The 22835-nt window shown below is 41.3% G+C and overlaps 1 protein-coding gene across 8 annotated transcripts in view; it reads left to right on the top strand.

Annotated features, from left to right (window-relative positions):
• ADCYAP1R1 (ADCYAP receptor type I) overlaps positions 1-22835 on the top strand; it is a 121034-nt gene that overhangs the window by 43519 nt on the left and 54680 nt on the right. For all 8 annotated transcript variants that reach the window (XM_042472194.1, XM_042472193.1, XM_042472192.1 and 5 more), the window contains exon 3: positions 18178-18283. In XM_042472194.1, coding sequence (XP_042328128.1) covers positions 18178-18283 — 106 coding nt within the window. The remainder of the gene's footprint in view (positions 1-18177; positions 18284-22835) is intronic.

The raw sequence follows: 22835 nt of genomic DNA, 5'->3' as shown, positions 1-22835 counted from the left end.
ACACGTGTGCAATATTATAACTATACAGCATATATTCTGCAAGAGGAGAGAATGTAGCTATAACAGCAATTCACAACCTAAAAATTGTTCAAGTGTATAGGGTGAAAAGCTGAGATCAATTCCTAAGTGCAACACCAGCAGTTCTTTAAAACGTAAGCAAGAATGTCTGGAATTAGGGAACTGAACATGGAAAAGGTTACCTTTTTTTGGATAAGAACACTATAGGTCCCATGCTCAGTTCGGCCACAAAGTATTTTGGGAGTTAGAAAATATAGGTAATTGCCTTCTGCTTAGCCAGACCACAGGTACCTCTGGCCCAGTGTTGTCAACTCAGGCTGGTAACAGGAGTCCTGGCGGTACAGTGGTTCCGAGTTTGATTCCAGGGCTCCAAGATTGACTCAGCTTTCCATCCTTTCATAGGTTAGTAAAATGAGTGCCCAGCAATTGGTTTGCAGATCGTTAACTACTTAGAGAGTGCTGAGTTCACTATGAAGTGGTATAGAAATGTAAATGCTATTGCTAAATCATTGCTCTCCAGGGTTCCAGGAAAGATTCTTTACTAGCCCTCCCTGGAGATCACTAGTATGATGGTCTTTCATCCAACTAGTATCCTAGCCTGACTCTATTTCACTTCCAAAATCGGATGAGGTTGAGTATGTTCTGAATTTGTCTTGGGTCTTTTATTGGTCCCAAATGCGGAACAAATTACTTTCACCACCTTTTACCATCCATTCATGTTTATATATGAAGATACTTGCAAGCACAATGTATTCTTAAAAGTCCTCTCCATGTAGTCAGTCAAACTTACTCCCAAGTAAGTGTGCAGGCATCCTTTAATTATTCCCAGGAGGGTTAATTATCTATCGCCGTCTTAATATTTCTTAGTGCTTGATCTTTTAGTACATTTATGATTGATAATGCCTGGGGAGGCTATTCCGTACAGAAGCCTTGGTGGTCCAATTATGGCACATCATTTTAGGACACTCAGCCACCTGCCCTCCAGCCTATTCTTGGGGGGCTCAAGCCTCCCTTCTACCCGCCATTCTGGGGTCTGTAACAGGGAGCAGAGGCATTTTCTTTGCTTGGTGCATACTGCAGCTTCACACAAGAGAAGGTAAGAAAGATAAATTTTTGGCTGTGAAGTAGGCTGCTTCAATAGACGTATAGTGTCTAGAAGATGGAGGGAAATAATAGTGCCACATTATTCTGCTTTGGTCAAGCCTCACCTGGAATACTGTGTCCAGTTCTGGGCACCACAATCCATAAAAGTTCTGGAGAAAATAGAGAGTGTTCAAAGGAGGGCCACCAAAATGGTGAAACCATGCCTTATGAGGAGCAACTTAGGGAGCTGGGTATGTTTAGCCTGGAGAAGAGAAGGCTGAGAGGTTCTCTGCAAATTGTTGTCTTCAAATTTTACCCATGGTTGATTTAGATTGGGATTTTCTTTGCAGGAAGCATTTTCTTCCTTGGAAAAAGCATTTCTTTGTAAATAATATTTTATGTACACAATGTCATTTCTTTTATGTGACACCCCTTCTCACCATTCCTCAGTTTTGCATAGAATCAGTCTTGAACTAGCTTTGAAAACTGTTTTTTAAAGACTCTTCCAGAAAATAGAAAAATATTAAAATTACTTCCTGTTTCCTTTAAGAAGAAACTTAAGCTGCATCTGCACTGCAGAATTGCCATGACTCTATCCTGCAGAATTCTGAGATTGGTACTTCATTGATGTATTCTAGTTTGTTGAGAGCCAGCGTGGCATAATGCTTTGAGTGTTGGACTGTGACTCTGGAGACCAGGATTCGATTTCCAGCTCAGCCACGAAATCTACCTTGGGCAAGTCACACTCTCTCAGCCACAGGGCAAAGCAATAGGAAACCAACTCTGAACATACTTTGCCAAGAAAACCTCATGATAGGTTCACCTTAGGGTCACCTAATGACTTGAAGGCACACAATAACAGTAAAAAACAGAAGTATTTTCAATCTGGTCTGCCAGAGAATTCTCGTATCACAACAAACTACAGACCTCAGGATCCCATAGGATAGAGCTATGGCAATTAAAGCAGTTTCAAGCTGCATTACTTTTGCAGCGTGGCAGCAGCTTTAATAAGGAAATGCATTCCTACAGAAACGTTTTTCTTCCCAGGGGAAGTCCACATGTGTTTATTATTATTTTGCATCCCCAAGCAATATTGAGAAAACAAAAATAAACCAAAATCTTCTTTTTGTGTCTAAGGGTTCTTGGTGAAAGTCTGGCAGAGCCCAGGAGGGTTTCCCCATTCCTCAAATGATCTATTCATTCTGTTGCAGTTAAAAAACCCAAGAGATGACATTCTCACAGCTGATTCAGCTGTCTCCGCAGCAGCTTCAGCCATGTTCCATCGAACGGTGCTTAATGTGGCTGCTGTCGAGGTGTTTTTGCCAGAAAAGCTAAGTGAAGTCACCCTATTACCGGGGAAATGAAGGGTAAAACCTTCAGTGCTCCTGTCCTCTTTTAAACTGGTTACCCAAGGCACCCGGGAAACAATTGGATTTGTGAGTCACGGAGTTTGCCTTTGGGGAAGAAGGGGGGATTGGAACTGAATGTTAAAGCCAACTGCAATGCAGGTGTTTTTAAGTGCCAGTAGTAATTCAATCAGGTGGGATCGGGAGCTCTAAGGATGGAGGCTTCTCGCAGATGCCTTGCCTCGCATTTCAAGGTTGGAATGTGCAGATAATAAATGGTTCCCCGTGATTAGTATGATAACTCTGTCATCAAAAGAAGGTGTGAGCCACACTCTCATGCACAAATAGCATGGTGCGATGAAACACTGTGAGATCAATACCAGCCAGGGAGAACATAGAGGAGCAGATGGGGAGCGCATGGAGCTCAGTAGAAGAGATCTGGTTTAACCATGTTTAAGGTAACATGGTTGGAGCATTGGACTATGACTCTGGAGACCAGGGTTCAATTTCCTGCTTGACCATGAAACCCTTTGGATGATCTTGGACAAATCACATGCTCTCAGCTGCAGGGAAAGGCAGTGACAAACCTCCTCTGAACAATTCTTGCCAGGAAAACCCCATGATAGGTTTGGCTTCGGGTTCATGTCAATTGGAAACGATGTATAGCATTGCTGCTCAGCCATGGAAATTCACTGGGTGGCCTTGGGCAAGTCGCGCACTCTCAGCCTCAGGGGAAGGCAATGGCAAACCTCCTCTGAACAAATATTTCCAAGAAAACTCCATATTAGGTTCGGTTTAGGGTCACCATAAGTGCTTTATAGACTATAGCAAAGCCTTTGACTGCATAGATCATGACAGGCTATGGAATGCCCTTAAAAACATGGAAGTTCCAACACATCTAATAATCCTGATGAGGAATCTATACTCGGGACAAAAGGCAATGGTTAAAACATAAGACAGAGAAACGGAATGGTTCCCAGTTGGCAAAGGGGTCAGACAAGGATGCATCCTGTTACACTATCTTTTCAACATGAATACAGAAGAAGGAGGAGGTGTGAAAATAGGAAGAAGGGACATCAGCAGTCTAAGATATGCAGAAGACAACATACTAATAGCAGAAAACATTTAAGACCTCGCGCAACTACTGAGGAAGGCCAAGGAAGAAAGTGCAATGGCAGGCTTACTGTTGAACATAAAGAAAACAAAAATAAGGACCACGGAGGATCTTCATAAGTTCAGTGTAGACAATGAGGAATTAGAAATAGTAAAAGAGTTCCTATACCTTGGATCAAACATAGATCAGAACAGGGACTGCAGTCAAGAAATCAGAAGAAGACTAAGAATGGGAGGGCAGCTAGGAAAGACCTAGAAAAGGTCCTAAAGAGCAAAGGCAAACGACTAAGTTTGAAAGTCAGAATTGTACAAGCAATTGTATTCCTCATTCCCATGTGAGGAAGAGAGAGCTAGACAAGTAAGAAATTGGACAAAAAGAGAATAAATTCATTTGAGATGTGGTGCTGGAGAAGAGTGCTGAGGATACCATGGACAGCCAAAAGAACAAACAAATGGGTCCTAGAGCAGATCAAGCATGAAATTTCCCTGGAGGCAAATATGACTAAATTGAGGCTGTCATACTTTGGCCACATTATGAGAAGACAGGACACAGTAGAAAAGACAATAATGTTGGGGAAAGGAAGGAATTAGGAAGACCACATGTTAAATGGATGGACTCAAATAAGGAGGTCATGGTAATGAATCTGCAGAAACTGGGAAGGGTAGTGGAGGATAGGGGGGTCTTGGAGATGTCTCATCCACAGGGTTGCCATGAGTCGGGATCAGCTTGAGGGTGGTTAACAACAATAACAACAACACCATAAGTCATTAAGAACTTATGGCATTTCTGCTCAGCCATGAAAATCCATTTGGTGATCTTGGGCAAGTCCCACTCTCTCAACCTCAGAGGAAGGCAAAGGCAAACTCTCTGAGCAAATCTTGCTAAGAAAACACTATGATTGCCATAAGTCGGAAATGATTTGAAGGCACACAACAGCAACAACAAAGTAATGAAGGCTCAGATCTATTCACGCTACACAATTACAGAACTATTATCTTTTACTTTTTTTTTAAAAAAAGGGGGGGGGGGGGAGTTTTATTATTTATTTATTTATTCATCCTACTTTAACTGCCATGGCTCCATGGCATGGTATTTAGACTTCTCAGTCTGAGAGCTCTAGTGCCCAGCTGAACTACAAATTCCAGGATTTCTTTTTTAACTGGTTTTAATTTTTTTGTGATGGATTAAGCACTTTGAAACTTTTGCATTTTTCCATTTTTAACTCTTTTTTTGCATCTGCTGGAAACCAGCTTGAGTCCTGAGCTGATAAAAAAAATGGGATATAAATACAGTACATACAACAACAGCAAGAGAAGAAATGTTTTATCGCAGTGGTGGGAAATCTTGGACATGCCTGGTGTTTTCAACTTCAATTGGTGTTTAAATCCTCAATTGAATTTTTAACAATTTTTTTAATCATTGCAAGCCGCTTGAAATCCCAATTTGGAGAAAAGGTGGGATAGAAATATATACAACAACAACAACAACAACAACAACAGTCAACAAATCCCAAGAGCCCCAGACAGTGTGGTAAGGGAACAGTAGTCCAAAATACCTGGAAGAGCAAAGGTGCTTTATCCTATCTCACCAATTCCAAAAAAAGCTTACAAGATACTGGATGGGCTGTCCTCTTTCTACAGCTCTTACATACCGAAATGGTTCATCATGTGCTCACCTAAAGACATGTTTCCCTCCCACTAAGGAAAGACCATAAACACACTGACAGTATAATAAACTACTTCATGGCTGGATGAGCCTCCTTCATTGTACGTTTTTCAAAAGAGAGTGAGCATTCTGTTGGTGATTTGCACATTTGTAATTTCCCTTACCACGTTCAGTTGTTGTTGTTTTTTTGACATGGTGTAATGTTTGCAGTCAATTCACAGTTGTGTCAGCAGAGTTCTACAAGTTTAACTGTTGCATATGCATAAAAAGGAAAGGGGGGATCTAACAGCATCTTTAAGACCAAATGATTTATCAAGGCAAGTGATAATGCCACTCTATTCTGCTTTGGTCAGGCTTTATCTGGAATATTGTGGCCAGGAATAAAACTCAAAACAGATTCATGACTCTGACATGTAAGGCAACATTTGGATCTGGTACCCAGCCACTCCAACTTGCTCCATCAGCCATTCCAGCAAACAGGGCAGGATTTGAAATTATTCTTCTGGACAGTTGAGGTGATACCTTTGCTGCTATTGAAAAGACGGGGGGAAAAACTGGGGGAAAATAGAGTGTAAGCTTTGGTGAGAAAAGAAAACAGACTGCCTGCAGATATTTCAGAGTCGGCTATTAATAACAAGTATCAGGGGGAGACTTTTCGAGGCAATAATAAGCCTGTTCCTGAATTCTGAGTGCTGAATCAGCAGCCAGCTTAACAGTCCTGTTGGCTCATTTAGACGCTGCTGGCGAAGACTGAGGGAAGAGGGTCTGATCAAGTTGGTCGGGAAATGGAGAATAAAGAAATAGGAATATTTATAAAACCTGGACAAACAACACTGATTTGCTCCTCTCTGAAACACTTATTTGCCCATTTTATGGATGGGTATCACTCATCTATTCACTGCCTAGGTGGACGTCTCTTGGCGGATACTGTTTTGATAATGGTTGTTGGGGAACAAAGGCAGGAGAAAGAATGTTGCATAAACCCAAGGAGAATAAGTAATCTTGGGGATGTTCACACAGGCCAAAAAAGCTCAGATTCCCCCTGGCATTGCATTGTCTAAATCAGATGATGCAAGTCAAAAACCTCGAGGGGGGGGGGATTGGGCTCAATCCTGCATGATAATATGTGGATCCAAAGGAGCCTTTACTCTGTGCTGAAATAGCCCTGGTTTTGTGCATAGTTTCTGAGAAACTCCATAGAAAAACCTGGGTGTTTGCACCACCACCCCATGCTCCGTACCTTACTGGCCATTGCTTTGCCTCAGGAGCCCCTTGTCTGATGTAGAAATGGGATGGCTGGCCACATGGGGGCAGCCAGACACCCGGTTTCGACACTAAATGCACCAACGGGAGGTGGGGAGGAGTTTCCCAGACAGGGCGACACAGGGCAAGGTAAGGAGCACACACCTGTCCTGGTCCTGGGTCAGTGCAGAGATGGGTGTGTGAACATGCCTCCATTCACACGCTGACCCAGGACTAACCCAGGTAAGCACTGGGGCCAGGATAGCATGGGATCACTCTGTGCTATCATGGCCCATCTGCTCAGGCCCTATATGAATGGGTACTGGAATGCAGAGAGGGGTATGTGTTGAAGTTGTCATGAGGATGCGGGTTAGAGAGTGTTGAAGTGTGTGTAGTGTGCCAAGAAACCATCATCTCTGTTCAACCCATTGCTGATGGACTGTAGTCTGTGAATACATTCAGGTAGAGGACATTCAGGTAGGGATGTAAAAGTTTACTTGTCTCATTCTCACATGGGAGAATAAGAAAGTGTTTTTCTTATTTTCCTTCTCATCTCTGAGAGGTGTCCTCTGTTGTTCTTTGGAGAATGTTCACATTTGTGAGAACAGTGAGCCTCTCCAAGAGCCTTTGTAGCTGAAGAGTGGGGTATAAGTGTTCCAAATAAATAAATTAGCAAACAATTTTTGCATTAGTTTCCCTAGTAGGTCCATTGCAATAGCTGTTGTCCTTCCACTTGGACTGTTAAAAAGGGGATGATGCTCTTATTGTTGACTTTAAATGAGCTGTCCAAGATACTGAACATGTCTCTTGACCCTCAAATAGCAGTGGCTGAGAAGGAATTCAGCAGGACATAATTAGACCATAATGCCATTATCCCTTGGGGCTCATTTTCCAGTAGATCCTACCTTTCCTAGCAGTCTGTGAAGACCATCTTGCTTGGCTTGATGATGTCACCTGCTGATGTCATCACACCCACACATGCAGGTGTGTGATTCACAAGTGTGGGAGGATGTGACGGCTCTGAGTCGTGAGTTTCTTGACAGCTTGCTTTCTCTGAAACATGTATTTGGACCCACATTGCCTCTGTGAGTGCACTGAATGTTTCTGAGTATATTTGATACAAGCTTGGAGTGGTGGCAGCATTGATCAACATGTGCTTCAAGTGCATTGATGCAATCTAAAGTAGAGCACATGTGTTGCATGGGGTTCCGTTTCTGCTTGTGGTATCTCCAGCTAAAAGCTTTCAACAGAAGGAAGGGGAAAAGACACTTCTTGAGATACCTTGGAGAATAATAATTAGTATTATTAACACTAATAATTTAGCTGGATCTACCAGGTGGCTTCATATACCTCACTTATTCCATGAAGTGTGGAAGAGAGCATGTGGAATTGGATGCATTTTTTCAAAATGACCTAACCAGAATGGTGAAATATACAATCCATTCAAAATTCATACAGCAGCACTGCCTGAAGGAGACAGGCTTGATGCTGATAAATATAGGTTGAGTCTCCCTTATCTGGAATTCTGAAATCCAAATCGCTCCAAAAATCCAATTTTTTTTTAAATGGGAAGCTATGATAGTGAAACCTTTGCTTTCTGATGGTTCACTGCACACACAGATTTCATGTGCAAAAGTATTAAAAATGCTGTGTAAAAAAATACCATCAGGTTATGTGTGTGTATATGAAACATAAATGAATTTTGTGTTTATGTATATGCAAATATTCCAAAATACTTCTGATCTCAGGCATTTTGGATAAGGGAAACGCCACCTGCAAAGCTAAACATTTTTCATAGTATGAACTTTCCAATTAATTCCACAGTAAACCACAATTGTATTTATGACTCCACCAGAACTATGGCCCTATCCACTTGAATTCCAGTTTTGGGGTGCATTTCGATATGCTTTGGATATTTTGACAAGCTGATTTTATTGGGAGAGGGAGGAAAAATTGGGAAGATAATGGCAGAGAAAGAGTTGAGTCATGTTGATCAATCCTACTTCAGTCGATATTTCCCATCTCCTGCCTTAGCGTCCCACATTTTCCTAAAGCTTTGCATATGTTAGGCCATGAAGAAATGCAAAATTCTCTCCAGTGCTTTGCATACGTTTTATGCAACTCCTTTCTGTTAGCTTCTCTAAATTCCTGAATTAACACTCATGGAATCCATAGCATTTGTTGCAGCCTGACTCATCATTTAACAATGTAATTAATGCATCTAATTGAAGCTAACCAAGAGAGTCATGAATATGGGACAGTTTGTATTTAAGATGGCTGCTTAGTCACAAGTGTGACCTTTTGGCATGATCGTAACTCACCACCAACTGTCTTTACTGGATATCAGCTGCATGAAGAGAAGGAGGTCAATTCTGCTGGAAATGAGACATGGATGAATGATATTTCCTTCAGGTTTGTGGGGTGGAGGTCAGACCAAGAGAAGATGCTTAGTTAAGTACACTTCTCTAAGTAGCTGATACAGATTTGCAGCCATGTTAAATAGCCTTTTTGCACAAGAAAGTACCCACTATATCTCACTGAATTTCACTTTGTGTGCCAAATATAAGTCCTTGATCCTACTTGGGGCTGCAGCTACACTACAGAATTAATGTAGTTTGACACTGCTTTAATTGCCGTGACTCAATGCTGGGGAATTCCACAATTTGTATTTGTAGTTTTGTGAGATATTTAGCCTTCTCTGTTAGGGAGCTCTGGTGCCACAGCCAACTACAGATCCCAGGATCCCATAGGATGAAGCCATGGCTAATAAAGCAGTGTCAATTAATTGCATTAATTCTGCAATGTGGCAGCAGCCTTGGTGTATGTTTGTGTGTGCATACCCCCATTATTTCTGCTATTTAAATCCAGCAAGGTGTAGCTGTGCAAGGGAAAGAGGGCATTGTCTTCCCAAATAAGAATTCTGACTTCCAAATAAGTTTTTCCTTCAATCCTTAAATTTCTGAGCATTGGAGAGAATAAGACCTTGCAAATCATTTGCACCTAGAACACTTCTATATTCCATGTTCACATTCTCCTGGTTACTTTGTCTGCCCTTTCTCTGTGGGTGCCTATTGAGAATGCCCAAGCGATATTTTAGTTACCACAGTGATACAAATTTTTAACGGAAGGAAATTTTCCTTAGAGGCACATAATTCTTAGTGGAAGAGAATAGTGTCCTCAGTTTCTCCCATCCCCGTAGTTACACGCCTGAAATTCAACAGCCTTTACTGATCTGGGGTTGAAAGGCCACACACGTTTTGTCAGCCTATTCAGTGCAATGCTTCAAAAGAACTGAGGCTTTGGGTTAGATGCATCTACACTGTAGGAATAGTGCAGCTTGACACCACTTTAACTGCCATGGCTCCATACTACAGAATCCTGGGATTGGTAACTTGGTGAGGTACCAGCACACTTTGGCATAGAAAATTAAAGACCTTGTAAAACTACAAATCCTTGTATTCCATAGGATGGAACTTCAGTGGTTTCAGATGACATTATTTTTACAGTGAAGGTGCACCCTTAGTTTACCCGCCTGGCAGAATGAGATGTGAGCATCTTCCAGACATGAAAAGGACTTCGGCAGATCAAAAAGCTAATCTAGAATTGCATTTTAAACAATGCATATATGTGTTAATAGGTTAGTTTTTCAATTTCAGGGGTGTGTGTGTGTGTATTTTAAAAAATCTCTTAAAATTGAAAACTAAACCAGCTGGACTAGAACTCGTCTCTTTGTTTTGCTGCTCTTCTAATCTCAGGGAGCGTATTTTTATTTTTACACCAGGGGATGGACATTCAAATCTGGAATCTCTCCTCTTTTTGCAATACACCCTGATAGCGTCTTCTTTCCTCAGGATTTTGCGAGGGGTTGTTTGGGTTGCTTAGGTCTTTTGATCAAAGAAAACTAGCAGGACAGTTGTATTGTTCTGACTTAGCCAGAGCTAATCTGATCTGATCTGGAGAATGCTGAGGATTTGTTTTAGATGCTAAAAGCATAGTGTGCGCTCATTCCCGGCTAGTACACAGAGGCAGGCCTTGTTCATGATGCTGTGCCGCATCGACCGCCCAGTGCCATGGCAGGAACCGCCAAGGTTAAATATAGAGGCAGGATTTTGGCTGGCAGCTGCCAAAATTTTGAATACATTACTAACTGCAAGAAGCATAGTCTGCAGCTGGGCATCCGTGAACGCATTAAAAAGCAGTTGAGTGACGAGTAATAAAATAATTTTTGAAAAACGTATAGTCAGAGCTTTTCAGAGATATTTGTTCCCAAAATGGCCAACCACATGTTTACAGGAAACCCACAAGAGCAGCATTAGATCCTGCTGCTCATGTTCCCCAGAGTACTTTATTATTGTTGTTACTGTTTATTTGTATTGCTTTATTGATGTACAATCCTGTCTGATTTAAGCTAAGTCTTAGATAGTGCTTTGATGGGATATTTCAGAGGGAGGAAGTGGCAAAACCACCATGTCCAAGAAAGCCCTGTGAAATTCATCAGTTGACACATGACTTGAAAGCACACACAGACACACACACACACACATGCACACACATCAATGTACATGGTGCTTTACAAGTAAAGCAATGACAAAAACCTGCCAGCCCTGCCAAATGCATGCAGTCTAAAATATACATATATGCACACACAGGGGATGGAGAGAACTAGTGCGGCATAGTGGTTTGAGTGCTGGACCATGATGCTAGGGACCAGGGTTCGAATCCCTGCTCAGCCCTAGGAACGTACTGGTAAGTTTGGACTTTGACTGGAGAACAGGGTTCGAATCCCTGCTCAGCCATGGAAACCCACTGAGTAACCTTGGGCAAGTCACACACTCTCAGCCTCAGAGGATGGCAGTGGCAAGCCTGCTTTGAAGAAACAGTCACCCTCAGTTGGTGTGTGATTGACTTTCTCTTACACACATAGTCATGCTCTTTTCCTGACTCTCTCTCCCTCAAATATTTGCATTCATACACAATCTCTCACACTTGTCACACTTATATGTCCAGTCACTTTCTTCATTTCTATTTGACGTACTTGTACAAGTGCTTGTGTATATATGCAGGAGAATGAATGTTTCTGCATGACTGTGAGAGAGTAAATGGGTATTGTGTGCAAGTCTTCTAAAATATGAAAGAGCACGACAGAGTGTGTGCATACCTGTGAGCATTGTGGTATGCGCCTGTGATTGTGTGAGAGACACCATGTGTGGAATTCACAAATATGTTAAGTTTTGAACTTATTTAATTAATTTCTAATTAAACGATGTTCTTTGCATATAGAATGTTAAAATATTAATTTTGCAAGGGCAGAGGGATATTTTTTTTGGTTTCCTTCCTACTGCAAGAAAACCTTTGAAAACTGTGTGGTTTTGGAAGACGTCCTCACAGGGGTACAGAGATCATGTAGCACCTTTGAGACTATCTGAAAGAAAAAACTTGGCAGCGTGAGCATTTGTAGACTTCTGTCTACTTCCTCAGATGCATTTGGTGGAGTGGAACTGAGAAATGCATCTGAGGAAGTAGACTGAAGTCTTTGAAAGCTCATGCTGCCAATTTCTTTCTTTTAGTTAGTCTCAAAGGTGCTGCAAGATCTCTCTACATACTGATTCAACAGATTAACATGGCTATATCCTTGAATTCTCACAGGAGGAGAAGGTCGCCTTCCATAGATTCCCCTTTTTTGCTGCTCCCCCCAAAAAAGATGGCCATGTAATGAAAGGGGGTCATGATGGACAGTGGGGGTCAATTGAGGATCACCGCTGGCCGTTTTCTGATAGCAGCTGCATGGTGGTTATGTTATCTTCTGGGATTTCTAGGGAGCCCTTGGAAGGTCTTGGAAGATGCCTGTATCATTGTGAGCCATCGATCATAACATCCTGAGCAATGATCTTCAGATGTCCTCTATCTGGCTGCTACATGGTCAAAGCTGCAATGGTGACAGTAGCCTTTGGGGTCTATTTCAAGACTTGGTTGGGGGAACTGCAAGAGTGTCTTCCGGACGATTCTCCTTGTTGGGGTTTCCTGACACTTGAGAAGCCCTTTTTTGCTTTTTCCATCCCGAATCATCAAATATTCCCTCCATCCCTAGCACATGAAGAAGTCCCCATGGGTAACCATTATGCAAATAATTGTGCTTCCCAGACTGTGATGGAAAGAGTAGCACCCTGATGATCCATAAACAGAATGGAAGAATATGTTTCAAAAATGGGTTTCCTGAGTGTTGGAAAATCCAGAAGATGAGAAATCTAGATGATTCACAGTTTGAGACTTATTCTGCACAAAAATGCAGGTGGGTTTCATGTTTGCACAGAAAACACCATTTTCTGCCCATAAAATGAGTTTTCCGAGAGGAAAACAGTATTTTCTGTGTCAAAAATGACACTTTTTAGCATGTTTAAATTGCTGAAAACAAGATTCTTGCATAAAATGCTATTTTATTTTTTACAGAAAGCCAGTTTTCAGTTCAGAAATTTTGTTTTTGACACAGAAAATGCTGCCTGTTACAGAATTACGATGGTGTAAGTCAGACTTACAAGGTCACAGCTCTCTTTTCTGTAAGTGTTTTGTGTAAGTCAGAATTCTGTCCCAACCACCAAATGATCAAATGTGGCCAGATCCAATTTCTGTGTACTTCTTAATCGAAGCCTTGACGTATCAAACCTGGCCTTTTAAAACTCATGTGAAGTCAGATACATTTCTTTGCGATACATTTCTTTGTGTCTTTCTAGGATTTTTTGATTAATGTAATTATCATTAACTTTCTTCTTAAAGGAAATAATGGGTTGTTTTAGCAATTTTGTTTCTGTGCAAAATTCTCATGTGGCTGTTTCACCCAGAAAAATATTATTTTCAACACTGAAAATGCTATTTTCTGTACAAAACACTCATGTACAGTTTTTGTGCAACTAAGTCCCAAATTGCAAGGATTCTTATCAGTGCAGCATTCTTCTCATCGGGATTTCTTGGCCTTCAAAAAAGATATTTTTCTACCATTGAATATATATATATATATATTCAAATATTATTTCCACCCTTTTCTAGAATAGTTCAATGTGATACCATTCTTTTCATATTGAAAGTCTCCGTAGATTTCCCCCCTAAGTTTAAGAATGCCAAAATAATCTTGTGAACAAAAATGAATGCTTGTCCAGGAACAAAGGTGCACACAGGAAAGAGAACCCAAGGTGCATCTACGCTGTAGAAATGATACAGTTATACATCACTTTAAGTGCTGTAACTCGATCCTATGGAATCCTGGGAATTGTAGTTTTATAAGGTCCTTAGCTTTCTTTGCCAAAGAGTGCTGGTGCTTCAGATCCCAAGGCTATAAATCCCAAGATTCTGTAGGATGGAACCATGGCAGTTAAAATGGTGTCATTACTGTGACTCAAAGCACACTGCAGAAATAATCCAAGACCTCTTTTCTATGGTCCAAAACACATTGCAGAAATAATCCAATTTGATTATTTCTTCAGCTTGCCTGGCACAGTGCTAGGGAATCCTGGGAATTGTAGTTTATTATGGCACCAAAGCTCTTTAACAGAGAAGGCTAAATATATCACAAAACTATAGTTCCCAGAATTCCCTAGCATTGAGCCAGGTTAGTTAAACCAGTCTCAAACTGGATTATTTCTGCCGTGTGTTTTGGACCTGCATTATTTCAAACTGTATTATTTCAACAGTGCAGATGCACCCCCAATCAACAAAGGTTTAGAGCCTTCATTTTTGGGAAAACATACAAATAAAGGATGACTTTGATAACCATCTCTTTCTCCTGTATTTCCCTCTGTAGTCCTTCCATTAGTCTTCCCCTTGATGTACATTCTCCGTCATTTTTGCCCCAAGCGAGATATTTTCCTTTGAGTTTAATTTGTTGAACTGGAATGTCCCGTACATTTTGTCTTGTTGCTTCCAACTTCAGTCTGTTCTGAATTGGTGTGCTTTTATGCCATCCCCTGTTGCAACAGAGACAAAAATGTATTAAGAAGATTAGCGTTCTGTCTGCTTTGAAATCTGGGCATCATCCTTTGGAATAATTATTCTAATGAAGAGATTTGAGCTTTGCCATCTTGGACAAAACCCATCACCATTCCCATCTCAAAGCTCTTTTTTTATTTTCTTCTTTTAAAGGAACGGCACCAATGAAAAGTTGATTGTTTCTGAAATCCCAGTTGCCAACTCTACTCCTAGTTCTCCCCTCTCCAATTGCTAATTCTGATAACAACGAGAACAAAAATCCCTCCCTTTTCAGAAAACCTCTGGGGAGGCAATTAGAAGAGGGATCTTCTCAGGACACCGTGCTAGTGCCAAAATGGATGAGTTTAAAAGCCAAAGGCACGATAGCTTTAATTTAATTACCAAACCAATTAAAGCTTTCTCGTCAGGCTTCGGCAATGCTCCTTCATCATCTCCACGTCGGAAAGTGACCAAGAAACATTTCAACGTTTCTTTTTTAAAAAATGGATCCTCTCCAAAAAAAAAATGCCTCTTGAACAGGAGAGCTGGAGGTCTGAGTACCCCAGAATCTGTGCTACCTTCAAATAACTACTTTTCCTTGGCAGCTCTTCTCAAAATGGTGATGGGAAGTTTTGAGAAGGACCATGAAGGGCCATTTTGAGAAAGACCCCAGTGGAAAATGAAAGTATTTGGGCTTGCTGCAGTGAGGGGGGTGTCTTACAAAGGGCTGGGGGAAAATCAGTTGGATTTACATCAGGGTAAGAGAACAAAAGATGTTGTTGGACTGCAGGTCCAATGAGCCCTAGCCTGTACAGTCAAGGAAAGCTGGGAGCTGCAGGTCAACCACATGTGGAGGCCCACATGACATTTACACATGATTTAGCTCTCTATATCTTTTTTCTTAGCTCACCTGCATATTTGCATCTTCAGGGTGCCGGTCTTTTGTCCTTTCCACCAGACGTATCACACTATATCCTCTTTGCCCCTTTGGCTCCACAATGGTGGTATCTTGAAAAAGTTCTAATTCCTTTTTGTTGATACACATTGCCTGAAGACTTTGCAAGTGGTAATAATTTACTTTCCCATCAAGACAGTTAACAAAAGCACAATCAAGCAGCCTTTGTGGCAGAAAAATCAAGCTGCCAGCTGCCTTTGTGAGGAGTGCAGATGGCATGTATTAGTTACTTCAAACCCAGTCTATCTGTTCTTTTAGAGATGGTTTTAGCAGACATTTGTGAGTGTGGACACCTAATACAAACACAGTCATCTGGTACCTCCTATTGATATAGAGCAATAGCAATAGCATTTACATTTCTATGCCGCTTCATAATGAACTAAGCACTCTCTAAGCAGTTTATGTAAGCCAATTGCCCCCAAACGATGGGTATTAATTTTAGCAACCTACAGAAGGATGGAAGGCTGAGTCAACCTGGAGTCCTCTGGGATCGAACTCACAACGTTGTGGTTGCAGTACCAGCATTTAACTACTGCGCCACCAGGGCTCTTATATAGATATAGATCAGTGTTTCCCCAGCTTTTGGTCTTCTAGATGTTTTGAACTTCAGCTCTCAGAATTCTTGATTATTGACCAAATTGGCTGGTAACTCCAAAACACCTGGAGGAACAAGTTTGGGAAACACTAACCACTCCAGTAATTGCCATGGGTAGATGTCACTAGATAGTGATACATGTAGGGTTGTTGTTGTTGTTTTTGAAAGGCAGCGTGTGAAGCAGGTCCAATTTGCCTTATCCCCAAACTTAGAAAAGGACCTCTCATGACATCTATTATCGTAATCTTCCCAACCCTATCTTCCACTTTTCCCTGGTAGGTAGGGGTTTGATTGCCTTGCCTAGCTTTTTTTATCTGTTTAAGCTTTAGATGGCTTGTTTTTGCAAGCCAACCATCTAATTTCAACAGAATGTTGAATGCCTTGGCATGCAACATCCTCTTTTTGATGAATTCATCTTCCACCATTGTGGTTTCTCTCCAATCAAATCTGTTACTATCACCACAGCAAGGACGCTGCCAGTCAAACGTTTTTCTGGGCTCCCTGGGAGATTTGGGTACTTTGATTTTGAACATTTGTTTGACTTTCATCCTCATTCCACCTGTCTTTCCCTGTCCCGTATTATCCATCTCACGGTGTTGCATTCTGCACAGATCTTTGGCGTTCTGCCCCGGGGAAATGGAAACTCATTTATCTCAATTGAAGGCAGAAAGCTGTAAACATCCTTGAGGCGAAAGAAGTAAAATCAAGAGGCTGAGACCAAAGAAACCTGCACTTGCAGGATCATTTTTCGCGACATGGTGCTAAGCAATTGTACTTGGAACATTAAAAGAAGCACATTGCTCTGCATGAGTGGTGGGCAGAGGAAACGAAGACTGGAGCAAGGAGAGAGCTTTTAAGAAACTTTCCAATTATTATAATTATGCAAATTTGTTTAGTGGTTTTGAATGGCATTCAAAGAGACATGGAGGGTAAAAGAAATGAGAAGCCTGCAAAATAAAATCGAGACTAACAATGCAACCAGAGCCATTTGAAAGTGAAACAGCAGGAAGACCAAAATGTAGGTGGCAACAGACCAATGTTTAATCAATTGCATAATGGGATAAATATAAATCTAGGCGAAGTGAAAGAAATCTGTAATTGCTTATCTGAAAATGGCAGCCACACGTCTAATGATGCCTTTTCACCTCTCATATTCAAGAACAGTGGTTCCCAAAATTTGGTCCTCCAGATGTTTTGGACTTCAGCTCCCAGAATTCCTTATTGCTGGCCATAATGGCTAGGGCTTCTGGGAGCTGAAGCTCAAAACACCTAGATGACCAACGTTTGGGGATCACTGTTCTAGAACCTCTTTCTTCTCCCCTCTTTCTCATTTTGCACATCACAGTGCTCTTAATGCACCACTGCCATCACCAGCCAATGGTCTGTTGAATAAGTGGGAAACAGCAGAATGTATGCAAAATAATGGAAAAGTACAGAATATCAAAATTGGAAGAATGGAAATTAAAATTACATGATTATTATGAGGTGGATAAATTAACACGTTTAGTGAATAAGAAATCTTTAGACAAATTTAAAACAGATTGGAAAGCAGGGATTACGTCTTACACTGAAGAAGAAGAAGGCAAAAGTGTGTATGTTGCGTTAGAATAAAGATAATATACGTAGATAGATAAAATGTTAATTTATGGGAGGATGATACATTAATTAATAATAAGAGAAAATGGTATGATTTAAGAGTTTTACTTTCTAGGATATAGAAGTCTTTCATTTTGGTCATGGAGTAGTAAGCAAAGCAGATAAAGAAAGTACATAGTTAAAAATAAAAAAGATATAGAATTATTAAGAAGTTACGAAGTACAGTTGTTATGTTAGTGTGTTATGTTAGTGAGTTAGTATTGTGATTGATGTATGTTTGAACTGATGTATGTGTTAAGTGTTTGTGATTGTTTTCTTTTATGCTTCTTTGTTTTGATTTTAATACAATAAAAAATTAAAGAAAGAAAGAAAGAAAGAAAGAAAGAAAGAAAACAGCAGATTATCATGACATAATTGTGCTGGAAAAATATGTTCTTGCCATAAAATGGGTCTAAAATGCAAACAGTTTGAGAGATCCTGTTGAACCGGTGAGCTCTGAGGTCTACTGGGGAGAAGGGATCCCCAGTAACTGGACAGAGGCACCTGCACTGGTCTGTGGAAAGGAGATCCTGGATCCAATCCATCAGCCCTTTTCTTTATTTTGCAGGCTACTTCAATGCATCCAGACTGTTTAATGAGGAAGGAACAAGAGGCCTGCTTAGAGACCATCCAGAAATTGACTGCCTTAATCCCACTAAATGAATCATCTCCAGGTATGTCCTCAGATGCAATCCAAACTCTAATCTCTTCCATTCAAATCTCCCTGTATCAGAATCTGCTAAGAAAGGTGTGATGGGGAAACATGGGGATGTCACTAGGGGGGTGCTTGTTAATGGCCCAATCTTAATGAATTACACTTCAGAGATGTGCAAAGATCAGAGTTAAAATGATAATGCCAAAAACAGAGGAGGATGTCTCATCATCAGAGTACCTGTTGAAGAGCGACTACAGAGGCAGAATATCCTCTCTGTCAGTTGGCATACATTGTAGGGTTTGTAACCCACCAGATTCTGGAAACATGAACATTTATGCTAATGCACTGGCATGACATCATTTAATAAAGACAGTTTATTAATGTTAAAACATTAAGATGACAACCCTTCATGACACTTTTGGAACGTAGTGCTCCACACCCGTCCTTACACAGGGCCCCTTTCCCTATCACCCACCAGCATCTTCTCAACATCTGGCCATTTCATGGTGGGTGAAGTGCCACTAAACATCTTGCTGCAATGCTAGGCTTCCCACATCTCCCCTGGACACTAAATGGCCATGGGGCTGTGTGCTACCTCTGTGAAGCTGCTGTGCCTGTGAAAAGAAGGAACTGCACAAAAACGTACTGAATACCTCCCTCCTTGATAAATTTAAAAGCATATAACCATAGGCTACACCAGTCTTTACCATTAACAGGAATCTAGTCCAAGAATGAACTGCAAAATGTATTTGTTATGTTATTAATACATTACTATTAAAGTTTAGAGAGGCAGCATTGGGCAGTTGTTTGGGCATTGGACTACAACTCTGGAATCCAGTTTTTGAATCCCTGCTCAGCAGGGATTTAAAAAAAAAAAAGACACTGGGGAAATGATCTAGTTTGCCACTGCTTTAACTGCCATGGCTCCATGCTATGGAATTCTGGGAACTGTAGTTGGTTGTGGCACCAGAGCAAACCAGATTATTTCCCCAGTGCAGATGCAGCCAGCCACAACATTTTGCTCCTTGATGGCCAAAGATTTTCTGGTACTATCGGTGAGAATTCTTGCAAGTGTAAGAATGATTCTTGCACAGATTGTGCATAACTACACAGTGTGCTGTGTGGATGTTTACAAATTCGAAGCACTGGGTGGGTTTGCACACACCTTTTTGAATAACTAGCCAGTCTTGCTGGGCTCCTGTGGGCTGTGTGTGCTTCCCTACTGCTTCCCCCATGAAATAAGGAAAAGGAAAGCAGCATTGACCTCTCTGTTGCTTTAATGAGAAGGAGGCTAAACCTTTGATTTCTTCAGCAGGAGGGGCTGCTACTGCTCTTTGAAGGGCAAAGCAAGGGACTTTCCACAGCTACAAGGCAAAGAACGTGGTTTTGTTTTTTTCCTCACCTTCATCCCAGTATGAAATTATACAGAAGCACATATATACCAATTCCACCTGCGATCAGAGATGAATTGGGGGCTGATCCCCAGCTACTGGGGGCGCTGATCCACAGCATCTTCTGGAGTGAATTCAAGCCCCTCTTCTCCTTGTTGTAAGTCAGAGGTGGGGAAAGTCTAGCCTAGAGACTGCGTGGAGCTCCTGAATTTTCTCCCCTTGCCCTGAGATTCCTGAAGCCCCTAAAATCTTCTGCAAAATGGGGGGAAATCTCAGCTGATTTTTTTCGTGACCAAAAATTGTCCTCAGATGACTCAAACTAACACATTTTGTGGCTGTTTGGGTTGTTCATGGAGATTCAGTAGAAAAATCAGTTGATTTCCCACCAGATTTTGGTTTCTCCCCAGCCCCACACTTTCCCCATAAGCTTCCCCATAAAAACCCATGGTACTTAGGCTGAGTGGCGTTGTGGTTTGAGTGTTGGACTAAGACTCTGGAGACCAGGTTTTGATCCCCAGCTCAGCAAGAACATAGCAAAGACATTGTCCAGTTGAGTTATTTTACTTTTAAGGCAGCTGAGAAGTTATAGGTCAGACAGGGAGGATACAACAAACAGCATTAGGCCCAAAGAAATGTCCTGCTCAGGATTCAGTAGGATAGAGTCATGGCAGTTAAAATGCTGTCAAACTGCTTTTGTTATGCAGTGTGGACACCCCCTACACAAATCAGAAGTCAGCTTCCAGTTCATTTGCTGGTTGAAGAAACGCCTCCCCAGCCAGGCATGGGGACATTTTTATTTGAAAGAATAATATTGATGGGAGGAGGAACACATTCCTCACCCCTGTTTGCTGCTGCCTTAGATAGTTTTATGGACTGGGAAGAGGAGGTGGTGTGGGAGCTCTGAATGGCTTGGCCATTTTGAATAACAAGAGGATTGGACTTGCTCATGTTGTACCCATCTGCAAGAGCAGAAACACACGCTGGACAAAATAATTCCACCTCTAGCTCTCAGCGGGGCCAGGGGAAATAAGAACAGCTTGCTGAAAGCCTTCGAAAGGGACAAGAGATTGATGAGGCCGCACTAGGAAAGGGCCAAGCCAGCATTTTCCCCATCGCTGCCATGCAGCACCATCTTGCCATTGAGCCTGGAAGGTTTTCCAAAAAGCACATCTGCAAAATCGTCTCTCCCACGGCAATTGGCAAAGCAAAACTGAATTGCCAGTTGCTGTTTCTCCACTTATATATACACACATGCACCAAATCCTGCTGTCTTTTGCTGGTTTTGTTCTTTGCTTTCAGGTCAGCAGGAACACAAAGCTCCTCGGGTTTGATTGGCCTCCGGAGAAGCATCTCCTCTTGTTTTGCTGATACCTAGGCATTTATTTTGTTTGAAATGCAACTGGCAGTGGGCTTACTGAAGAGGCAGAAGAAAAATGATTAAACTGTGTGTTGTGGAGGAACGAAGAAGAGATGGGTATCAGAGCTGGGCGGAAATGTTGGACTACAGTTCCCAGAACCCTTTTGCCAGCAGGGGAGTTCTGGGAGCTGTAATGCAAACATAAGTTTTGGAGCATTCAGAAACTTAGAAACTTTAAAAAAATGTATAAAATATATATTACAGTTGGCCTTCTATGTACACAAATTCTGCATCCACAGATTCCACCTCTCACGGTTTGAAAATATTTCCTCGTCCCCCCCCCCCCCCCCAAAAAAAATTCCAAAAAGAAAATCTTGTTTTTGCCATTTTATATAAGGTATATTGAGAGCCAGTGGGATGTCATGGTTTGAGTGTTGGACTAAGACTCTGGAGACCAGGGTTCAGTTCCCCACTTAGACATGAAACCCACTGGGTGACCTTGGGCAAGTCACACACTCTCAGCCTCAGAGGATGGCAATGGCAAACCTCCTCTGAACAAATTTTGCCAAGAAAACACCACATTAGGGTTGCCTTAGAGTCGCCATAAGTCAGAAATGACTTGAAGGTGCACAAGAACAACATAAGGGACACCATTTTACTACCCCACTATATTCAATATGTTTATTTATATAGCAGTCTCTGTGTGAGAATATCCATAGAAATACGAAACTTGTGGGGATGGTGATGAGGTGATAAATGCAGTTTAACGTTGATCATTCTGGGACAAAGGCATGGTACACATAACAGTAGCTAACCCCGTAACTTCGTGAGGACTCTCTTTGCCAGTTCATTACATCTCGTTTCTGGTTCCCACACCACATTCCAATATTTCCACCATCGTTCATATGGTTAGCTACTCACCATGGTTTTAGGAAACATCCTTACTCCAGATTTTGTCCCCCATTAACTGTTGTCAAAACTGACCATGTCACTTTATCACCATACCCACAAGCTTTGCATTTCTTATGCACACATGGATTAGCACATTCAGAGTTATAAAGGTCTGCTCCAGCCCATGCATCTGAGGAAATAGACTTAAATCTATGAAAGCTTATGGTACCAACTTCTTTCTCTGAGGTAGTTTTAAGGGTGCTACAAGTTCCTGCTTAATGTTTATCTTCTCTAGGGATCAACTCCATTCTGGCAGGTTTCTTTTGGTTTTCACTTCGAAGTCTGTTCCTTGCCAGGTCTGTGAAGGACTTTTTAAAAAAAGATGCAGAGTTCCAATCCTGTGCTCTTTGCTGAAACAAATGGATTAATGCTGGGCACATTAATGGTTGCATGGGCCCACTGACTAAAGCATATACATGTGTGCACATTAAAGAGTGAGGTATAGTAAGCATTTTCCAAACACATTCTTGTAGTTGGGTGCATTTTTCTTCTTTCCAAACTGAAGGCCTAGCAAGGTACAGACGTCTGACTGCAAATTCGGTCTCCTGTGTTCAGTCTGAGAATCAGCTAAATTCAATTGTAAAGACAATCCTCAATGGAGCAAAATCCTCGTATGCTCTTATTCCCAGGATGTCTGCTTTATTTATGCATGTGTAATAAAACTGGAAGTGTTTAAAACTCAGCTCACCCTCAGTTAAAGGAATCTAATTGTATGTGTTTAAACTTGATTAATCAATCAATTACATATCCTGTGACTTTCATTTTGTAAAAATTCAATTAATGGTCTGAATTCTATTAGCTAGCCCCAATTAGAGCAGACTCACTGAATCTATTGTTTAATGGTGAGTCAACATTTATGTAAATTCCATTAC

This window comes from Sceloporus undulatus, chromosome 6 (genome assembly GCF_019175285.1).
Source record: "Sceloporus undulatus isolate JIND9_A2432 ecotype Alabama chromosome 6, SceUnd_v1.1, whole genome shotgun sequence".
Classification (NCBI taxonomy): domain Eukaryota; kingdom Metazoa; phylum Chordata; class Lepidosauria; order Squamata; family Phrynosomatidae; genus Sceloporus; species Sceloporus undulatus.
The sequence above is the reverse complement of the archived record's forward strand: the minus strand, read 5'-3'. Positions and strand labels throughout refer to the sequence as shown.